The 9,556-nt window shown below is 37.9% G+C and overlaps 2 protein-coding genes across 2 annotated transcripts; one reads left to right on the forward strand and one right to left on the reverse strand.

Moving 5' to 3' along the window:
• Nucleotides 1–1,848: 1,848 nt before the first annotated feature.
• Nucleotides 1,849–3,400, forward strand: LOC104233765 (1-aminocyclopropane-1-carboxylate oxidase 1). The gene is made up of 3 exons (XM_009787207.2): nt 1,849–1,996; nt 2,077–2,300; nt 2,489–3,400. Exons 1-3 carry the CDS (start codon nt 1,895–1,897, stop codon nt 3,066–3,068), a joined length of 906 nt encoding a protein of 301 aa, XP_009785509.1. The 5' UTR covers nt 1,849–1,894; the 3' UTR covers nt 3,069–3,400.
• Nucleotides 3,401–3,868: 468 nt separating this feature from the next.
• LOC104233764 (uncharacterized) lies at nt 3,869–5,665 on the reverse strand. Its single transcript, XM_009787206.2, has 2 exons — nt 5,409–5,665; nt 3,869–5,279 (listed from the first exon to the last, which is right to left on the reverse strand). Exons 1-2 carry the CDS (start codon nt 5,603–5,605, stop codon nt 3,998–4,000), a joined length of 1,479 nt encoding a protein of 492 aa, XP_009785508.1. The 5' UTR covers nt 5,606–5,665; the 3' UTR covers nt 3,869–3,997.
• Nucleotides 5,666–9,556: the final 3,891 nt, after the last annotated feature.

The following is a 9,556-nucleotide window of genomic DNA, read 5'->3' on the forward strand; positions in this document are numbered from 1 at the left end:
TATAATATGATTAACCCTTTTTTTACCATTCCATTAATCACCCAATCTGTTTTTACTGTCATGAAATATGAGTGAGTCCGATTGTGATTCTGTTTTGTTCAAATTGTTTTTACCCCATTCACGTTTCCTCTTTGTTTTGTCATTCCATCTACACAAGACAAAATCAGTTGCTGATAGAGTTTATGATTGATTATTCCCCAAAATGCCTAAGTAAAAAACCATAGCACTTCCTTTTAACTACCTACAAAGTAGATCCAGTGGCGGATACACCTTTGGACATATGGGTGCTGAAGCATGGGCTTTGGCCAAATTATATAATATATTCATAAATAATACCTAAAAACTTCACTAATTGATCATGAGCGCTCACTATGACCATGCTTGACCATCTAGAATTTAAATTAAAATCAGTGAAGCACCCACGACCTATAAATCCTGGATCCGCCACTGAATAGATCCCCCAATAGGGAAGTTAGATCCGCAAAAATTGTTTTTTAACCACTCATACTTTGTCACTCGAATCAAAGACGTATTTTATTCTGCTAAATGTTCTCCTATAAATGCAATCTGATCCGATATTTGAATTGCCACGACAAGGTTCTAGACCTGCATAGAATTGTGGCCCGTAAAATACTAAACAATCATTCTTTTAACTAATCTTTTTGGACATACAAATAAAATTATATGTAACAGCATACTGATGTTGGTGGCTGAAAGGGATCTACCGTGAAACTTGTCTAAGGCAAATTTCATATTGGAATGGCGAGAAAGTTAGGAGTCCATATAAAATGAGATCAGAAGTTCATCTGTTGAGACACCTTTTGAGTTAAAAACTGAGGACGAAACCATGAGGCCGTAAAGATTACATTATATCGACAATATAGTCACCAAGTAAGACATTATATCAATTGTACTTGAACTAACGAGCCATGCACACTCAAATCCTGGTGTTAAATTTTGTAATCGTCGTTCGTTGAGGAAAAAATGGTCAGTTCGGATAAAAAAGATTCATAATCTAATCAGAACAGCCCCTATAGATGAGTATATTCTGTATTTGTCACTTCGATTGGGAGTAAAATATTACTCATAGACAAGGCCAGGTTGAAACAAAACCAGGTTCCTATTTTGAATGAATTATGAACAGACGACGCAGGGAAAGTATCACAATGCCTTGAAGAGACTACAACTAAGCAATGACAAACTCAACTGGTAAACTCTAGAAATCAAACACTAACAAAGAAAGATACAGTTGGGATTTTGGTTCAGCAAACTGTTCTAAATGGCCTCTAAAAGGAAATGATCAAGACAGCTAGCTAGTTTGAAAGTCATATCTAATATAGATATTTAAAGTTTCAAAACCAAAACCGCCCATTGGAATCTAGGCCAAGGCAATTGATCTCCATCACTCACAGCCCCTGGTTTCTTCAAACCAACGAATTGCAATTTGAGGAAATACCAACTACCGTACGTAAAGTTTCCAACATTACTAAAAGAATATAAACAAGTCCTAGTTGACCAGTAGAATACAGAGAAGAAAAAGAGAAGTTCACATGAAAGGAATTTAGTGGCATGCAATATTTTTGCATAGAAACTCAAGTAAATAAAGCTTTATTTGTAAGACACAAATCGGCTGTAGATTGTCAAAACATAAAATAACAGTATAATCACATGGTTTTGGTATGAAGTGAATTTGGACTCATTACTATTCCTTGCTCATCCCAATGTACCCAATAATTTCTCCTTCGAATGAGGTAATTAGGTTATAACTGCAACTACCTGTTATTCAAATCTAACTGCTTTTTTTAATCAACCCCACTAGGTAAAAATTATTTTACTCCTATGGCTATATATAGTCCGCCAAGTACCTTCTTACCTTCATACTTAGAACAAGAAGATGGAGATTCCGGTGATAGACTTCAGTAAGCTTGACGGTGAGGAGAGAAGTGCAACCATGGCACTTCTCCATCACGCTTGTGAGAAATGGGGCTTCTTTATGGTAATGAATGTTGTACTTCTGCTTTTCTGTAGTAGCACTTTTAAGATATTGATACTAACAGAAATGTTCAATTTATGCAGATAGAGAACCATGAAATTGACACTAACCTGATGGACAATGTGAAGCAGCTCGTGATTCAGCACTATGAAGCCAATATGAAGAAACGGTTCTATAAATCAGAGCTAACTATGAGCTTAGAGAAGAAAGAAAAACTCAGCAACACAGACTGGGAAAGCACGTTCTTTCTTTGGCATCGTCCAAGTTCTAACATCTATGAGATTGAAGGTCTCTCAACGGATCTTTGGTAAGTCAAGAACACCAGAGCATAAAGTTCCAACAGTTCAACAATTATACTAGAATGCGCGCACACACATACAACTTATATGTCATGCACTTAAAATATGTCACTGACAATCTATCTTCGAAACAAGTCTTTTCTCAATATTATTGAATGCCACATATGAACTACGTCGGGTACATGTTTATGTGCAGCAACGCAGTAGATGGATACATTGATCAGCTGATTAATCTTGCTGAAAATCTTTCAGAACTAATGTGTGAGAACCTTGGCCTAGAGAAGAGTTACATTAAGGAAGCATTTTCAGGAAGCAAGGGTCCTTCTGTTGGAACAAAAGTGGCAATATATCCTCAATGTCCGCGCCCTGAATTAGTCAGGGGATTGCGTGAGCACACAGATGCTGGTGGTATCATTCTCTTACTCCAAGACGAACAAGTTCCTGGTCTGGAATTCTTTAAAGACGGACATTGGGTGAAAATTCCACCTTCCAAGAACAACAGAATTTTTGTAAACACTGGTGATCAAATCGAAATTTTAAGCAATGGGATGTACAAGAGCATTCAACACCGAGTGATGGCTGAAAAGGATGGGAACAGACTTTCCATTGCCACCTTTTACAACCCTGCTGGTGAGGCCATCATTTCTCCAGCACCAAAGCTCTTGTATCCATGTCATCTCCGTTTTCAAGATTATCTAAATCTTTATTCCAAAACCAAGTTTGCGGAAAAAGGCCCCAGATTTGAGTCCGCAAAAACATTGGCGAACGGGCACTGAAGTCTTCACATTGAAAAGAACGATGCTCGTTCAAGTTTATGTTTCTTATCATTTGAGTGCCCTCTTTTTTTTCTTTTTTCTTTTTTTCTGTTTGAGCCTTCTTTCTGGTTATAGTTCAAGAGAAGCTAATGTATATAAGCTTCCTTTATCATGTAACATCTCATTAAAAGTTTTAAGGTCAAAGTTAGAATTGCTTTGAAAGGTTGTTATTCATAGACCAATGACACTTGCAGAAGAGCAAAAATAAGTTGATTTATTTTGGTTGTATCAATAAAAGAAAACTAACTCCAGAGAGCATTTCTTGGTAGTGGTTGATTGATGATTACCTGCTACCTATCGCTGTGAGCATAACAATCTTTTAACGAAGAATAATCTGTATAATGCTAAATTCTCTTAATCTTATCATCTAGCAAGAGATACAGCACCATATGCAAAGTCACAGACAAATTCCTCCTGAAGAACCTTTGTCAACTCGAAATATTTTAAATTATTTGTGTTTAGTGTAAATCTGAAGTACACCTTACGGCTTACACCTTCCTGAAATAGATTTAAGGAACAGAAAATTGGGAATGGGAGAGAGAGAGAGTTTATAAGACTCACTTTCACATTTCCTCCGTCCAAACGTTATGTTTGTCCACCTAATTGTTAAATATCCATCCTTAGTTTTATCAACCCACACAGACCCAAGACAAGGAAGAACATTTCTCTTGTAGTGCATGACATAAGGTATTAATATCATTATAACTACAACTGGAAAAAACAGCAATCTGATTCAGTAAAAACTATTAAGAAATACCATCTGTATAAACAATCAGGTTAATTCCTATCAAACCTGTTGTAAAAATTTTATAGTAGTTTCTTTAAGAAACTAAGTCCAAAAAAACAATAATGTATTTACATAGCTGTTTGTTTAACAGGGTATAGGCCACTTACAAACTAGACAATTTTGACAACACAGATTTTGTCACCAGAGTATTAGTACGCTGAGTGGCTTCTATGAGTAAAGATTTTTGAGACAACAAAGGAGCACATTTGGTGACAAAACATAATAAAAAGTTTCCAAATTTCAAAGACTTTGAAAACCTCTCAGCAGATTCCCAAGCATGCTGAACAAGTCTATCAACTGAGTCTTGAGTCAAATGAATGTTATGATTTAGGATATTTTGCATCAAATTAAATAATGACTCAGTCCATACCAATTTACTTCCAATTAAGCATTGATGACAGGGAAGGGAGATGAATTTCTTCAGATTGTCCCCATCGCAGAGAAGTTTCTGGCAGAAGGCAGAAATATGGCCTGGGTGCAAAGATTCTTTAACTATCCTTGTTATTACATCACACATAGGGCTATTTATGCCTTCCATTCGAAGAATCAGCGGCAGTAGCAACGCATACTCTGCAGCTCTCTGATGAACTTTAGAGTACTCTATTGCTGCTGTTAGTAACGCACGAGAAGCTGGTTCTTTCAAAAGCAACAACTTGGGAAGAATGACAGCGCAAAGAACGTGACTGGGCCAACCAAGTTCATCTTCATTCCCGTCTAGAAGATTGGACATTAAAACTGCAGCTGTCTCATCATCAGCTCTCCAAGGTTCAATTATGCTCAAAACAGCCAAAGACTTCCCCCCTCCTTTACAAAGCTGCCGAATTTCCCCTGCCAATTCCACAGCTTTAGCTGTAGACTGGAGAGAAAACAACCGGTCTTTCAAGCGCCCAGCCATTTCTTCAACTTGAGGGTTCAAGTAGTCATCTACTTCCTCAATTACTTCATCAACCTCCTCCATTACGTCATCCATCATTTCTCGTTTACCCTCTTCGCATTCACTCAAAGGATCATCATTTTCTCCACAACTACTAAACTGCATTGCCAAGTTGAATTGTTTCTGTGATATAGGCAGCCATGGAAACATCAAATCACTGTCATTGGCAGCATCCTTAAGCCAATTGGGTAATGAACTAAATTCATCATCCACTAGTTCTTCTTCAGAATCCAAGTTCAAGCTAGTTAACCATTCATGGTTTGACCTAGACACTACGTCGAGCAGCTGATGTGCAGCCCGCTTTACCCAAAAATCAAGCTCTTTGCACTCCTTCAACATAGTTTCCGCAAGCTGACGCAAGTCACTTTCACAAAATCTCCGGCTATCATAAAGAAGAAATGACAAAATGCGAGCTTGAACTGCATTTGGTAGAGTCTGTATCCACATAACCCTGCCAACACAAACACCAATCTGTCTTTGTTCAATTCACATTAAGTTAAACTGGTAAACAATTAAACTTCAATTTTAACCTTCAAAAGTAAAATTAAGTAAAGATAAGCCAATACAATTCTAAACTTACCGTTTTGCGAGAGATGGAGAAGACGAGGAATCGGTGATGGTGATATCGGTAGGTTTGTTGAGGAGTGAAAGGAAGGAGGTTGTTGAAATGGTGGTGGAGCCAGATTGGTTGAAAGACTGTTGTAACCATAGAGATGCTTCGGTTTCGGGACAAGGGGAGTTCAAGAATATCTGAAACAATGGTACCCAACATTCCATTTGCTGAAAAAACAGTCGGAGGGAGCTGTCCACACGGAGATTCTGGAAAAAAAGGTTTTTTTTTTTTTTGTGTGTGTGCTAATATTCTTGATAACGTGAAGAACCCGTCATCTTCTAAACCCAACTCGTAACTCCATTATCTATCTATTATTATTAATTATTAATTAATTAATTAATATAGAAAAGGAGAGGCAAAACAATAATACTGCTCCAAGTGTCAATCCGGGAAATCGACACGTGTTACTGTTTAAGATAACACTCCAATAAGATTGGAGATTCAAAAAAATTACAAAATAAATAAATAATTTACACCTTTTAAACCAAAAATATGTTTCAGTTAATTCCCTTAAGATCCCACGTTAATTTGTACCAATACAAAGCGTTGATATGTTTCGGTTATTTCCCTAAGACTCCACGTTTGTGTAGCTATCTTAGTCCCACGTTTTTTGGACTCCCATGTTTCTTCATCCATGATCATCTATTCAAATTTTTGGACTCCCACGTTTCTTACTGCATAACTTAGAAACTGTCTAATAATCTCTCAAACATCAGCTCCCTCTTCTATTTTCTTTTCTATTCTCTACTCCCTTTTTTTCTCTGCTCAAAATACAGAAGTTTGCAAATATGGCTACAACATTTCATGAAATTAGTCAAATTTCAAGCTCTTATGCGTTTGCTCTTAGGCATATTCAGTTAACTATTTCGAGTTCAGTCTCCGAGTCGGGTTTCGACTCGAACTCATTGACCCTTAAGTTTTTGAATTTAAGGCTGGCCCTTAGGCTCTTATGCGTTAGGTCAGTGCGACCTCTCATATGAGCTGGCGGCAGTGGCTCTTACGCATTGGGTTGGTACGACCTCTAATATAGGCTTTATTTTTCCCTCGTTAAGGACTTTTTGAAATTGTGTTTGCCTGACTCTTCGATGGTTCGATAAAAACCTCGATTGTGAGTCGTTATATGGCGATGAACGAGCACCTCGGGAGGTTTTGTTCGGTGGCTGAGTGTTTCAAAGCTTATAGTTTGGAGCTGACATGGTCGAAGCTCTTTTGCATATGTTAAGGGTAGCATGTTTAACCAGTTCTTTTCGAAGTTCTTTCGAAGTAATTGAAGGCCTGTGATTTTATAGCAACGGTCGGGCGTCCCCGAGTCGCGTTAGTTTGGCCGGAGCCTTATTACCGTAGTCATTTATGTTTGGTCGTAGCCTTTTAGTTCCCGAATGAAGTAGTTTTGGCATCTATATCGAGGGTATGCCTTTTTAGGGGTCTTACAAGTTCGAATATATAGCCTTAACTTTAAGATCGGGGTAATGCCTTTTTGCAAGGTCTTATAATTTTACATGTCTTACTTGAGGTCTTACAGTTTTGGTTACTTGGTGCAAGTATGGTTCATGCCTTGCTTGAGATCTTACAGTTTTGGTTACTTGGTAAAATTATGGTTCATGCATTGCTTGAGGTCTTACAGTTTTTGGTGTTGCCTTATAAAGGTCTTACGAGATCGAGGTTGCCCATATGGGGTCTTATGGCCTCGGGTTTTGATAAGTCGATGGGATGGCGATTGGCGGTAGACCCCGAGACATTGAAAGTTTTTTTGGCTCTAGAGCCGTTTTTGTAAACTTGACGTTGCCTTATTGAGGGCTTACGAGTTTGAAGCTTCCGACCCGGGAGTCATACGGTTTAGAGTTTTTGACTCTAGTCCCCGAGTTTTCGGGACGTTTTTGGCTTCTGGAGCTATTTTTGTAACCTTGATGTTGCCTCGTTGAGGGCTTACAAGTTTGAAACTTTCGACTCAGAGGTCATACGGCTTCGAGTTTTGGACGTAAGTCCCCGAGTGTTCGGGGCGTTTTTGGCTCTGGAGGCATTTTTGTAAAAATACCGAACTTCTTTGAAACGCGAAATACTTTGATGGAGGGGAAAGTATTATTTGATTACTTGGTACAAAGTATACACATTTTTGCTGTCAAGGGATCAATTATTCTATATGGACACGGTTTGTTCGACCGTTTGGCCCGGTACATCATTTTCCTATCGAGACCCTATTTATCGCATCTTGGCTTCTCCGAAGAGGTGACCTTCCAGGGGGATGCCCCTCAGTATTCGAGGTTGATTGAAGAGAAGCCTTGAATACTTGTTGAGCTTTCCTTAGGTAGCATATAGAAATTACCTCATTAAAAACTTTGCCGGTAAAACTCATCTTGGGATAAAAACCCGGTCGAAGGAAAAGAGTGCAATGTATGCTTTTGATGACACGACCCAAACCGATGGGCCACGACGGGCACCCCGTACCTTACCCAATCGAGTACCAACGTAACGTATTTTTCTTATTATATCATCATATACATGTGACATACGGGCCTAATAGGCCAACATGATCATTTATAAATTCTAAACATAGGTTGACAAGGCCATACAAGTATTCGTATACATATTTGTCTACAAGCCTCTAAGAGTACATAAGTATCATAAAGGTCGGGACTGAGCCCCGTCATACCAATCAATACATGTCCTAATTATACTGACCAAATAAGCAACTCCGAAGCAAATAGGGCGCACCAACATCTTCCGCTGAGCTGATAGCCTAATTGGAGGGCTCTCGACCTGTCTATCGGGACTTGCGGGCATGAAATGCAGCATCCCCAGGCAAAAGGGACGTCAGTACGAATAATATACCCAGTATGTAAAGCACATAAATAAGTACGACATGGAAGAAATATAGAGTAAATAACTCAACCTATAAGTCTGGATAACTTTGTAAATCATGAAATACTTATAGTGTCATGCATAAGCGTATGAATGTCATGTCGTGCATAGGTACATATGTTCATAACATCATCAAGCTTCTGAGGGCATCCCATCATATCATCTTGGTCACTGTGGGCAAAATCATCAATGTATACCAGCTGATCAGGTGGTGGTGCGTATATAACGCCATAACCTTTCCCATATCCCATATACATATATATACATGCATATATATATATGTGTATATAACGTCATCTGATCATAGGTCAATGTATATGAATGCAATGCATGAAAAGTACGTTAATAAAATCTTTCGGAATGTCATAAGACCATTTTTCCTTTAAGTAATATCATAAATTATACACTTTTCAACTTTTGTATTTTTCTGAGACACATGAACAAATGATAGAATAATATGACACATGGAAAATCAAGAACATAAGCATCTCTATTATTTCTATGAGTAGAGTCATTAATGGAAGTTGCGTATTTTGCTCGTTTCATTTGTATCGTATGGATCATGCCAAAAGAAAGAAGGGATAGCCTTAACATACCTAAGCCGATTCTTTTGACAATCCCTCTAACATACATTAATTGTGACAAATCACGTAATGACAGATCGAAGTAGGGAAAATCCATACGATATTCTTGAGGAAGATTGCACTGTACTCCCGTAAAATCGCAAATCACACGTTTTATCGTATTATGAAGTTTCAGACGAGCTATTTGAGCTTCCTCCGTTAGCAAGTTTAGCATCAACGTTGTTGGTCTAATTCACATCCACAATGATGCAAAGTAATAAACATATCCAACTCCTAGGAGATTAAATCTTCTCCATGTAAAATATGCCTTTCCCACTTGCCAAAATATGTATCAATTTGTTTAGGCTTAAAGGCAATCTTTCAATTATATTAGAAAGGGAGTGAAATATAGCAGAACCCATCTACTTAGCCTTTTGTCAATTTACATATGAAACTATACCAAATAAGAAACCAATTCAAGGTAATTCCAAGAATCCTTACGTGTAAACAAGGCATCATATGTCTTGCGACTCATTATGCACATTGTTGCCATGTTTCTTCTTAATTAAAGAGTCATTCTCTTGACTTTTATTGGCTGCCATGTTGGGTGGATGTAATACTTATCCAACTATTTGGATTAATTATCCACTAATCACTTGATTAATTTGTTAATCTCCCATTAAACACTGATTA

The sequence above is a fragment of the Nicotiana sylvestris genome, chromosome 7 (genome assembly GCF_000393655.2).
Source record: "Nicotiana sylvestris chromosome 7, ASM39365v2, whole genome shotgun sequence".
Lineage (NCBI taxonomy): Eukaryota > Viridiplantae > Streptophyta > Magnoliopsida > Solanales > Solanaceae > Nicotiana > Nicotiana sylvestris.

What these genes read in the sequence shown, in the direction of transcription:
- LOC104233765 (XM_009787207.2), top strand. Translation starts at nt 1,895, where the DNA reads ATGGAGATTCCGGTGATAGACTTCAGTAAGCTTGACGGTGAGGAGAGA. An exon ending in AGAAATGGGGCTTCTTTATG is followed by an intron (nt 1,997 to 2,076) that starts GTAATGAATGTT and finishes CAATTTATGCAG; the next exon opens with ATAGAGAACCATGAAATTGA. An exon ending in GGTCTCTCAACGGATCTTTG is followed by an intron (nt 2,301 to 2,488) that starts GTAAGTCAAGAA and finishes GTTTATGTGCAG; the next exon opens with CAACGCAGTAGATGGATACA.
- LOC104233764 (XM_009787206.2), bottom strand. Translation starts at nt 5,605, where the DNA reads ATGGAATGTTGGGTACCATTGTTTCAGATATTCTTGAACTCCCCTTGT. An exon ending in TCTCCATCTCTCGCAAAACG is followed by an intron (nt 5,280 to 5,408) that starts GTAAGTTTAGAA and finishes TTGTGTTGGCAG; the next exon opens with GGTTATGTGGATACAGACTC.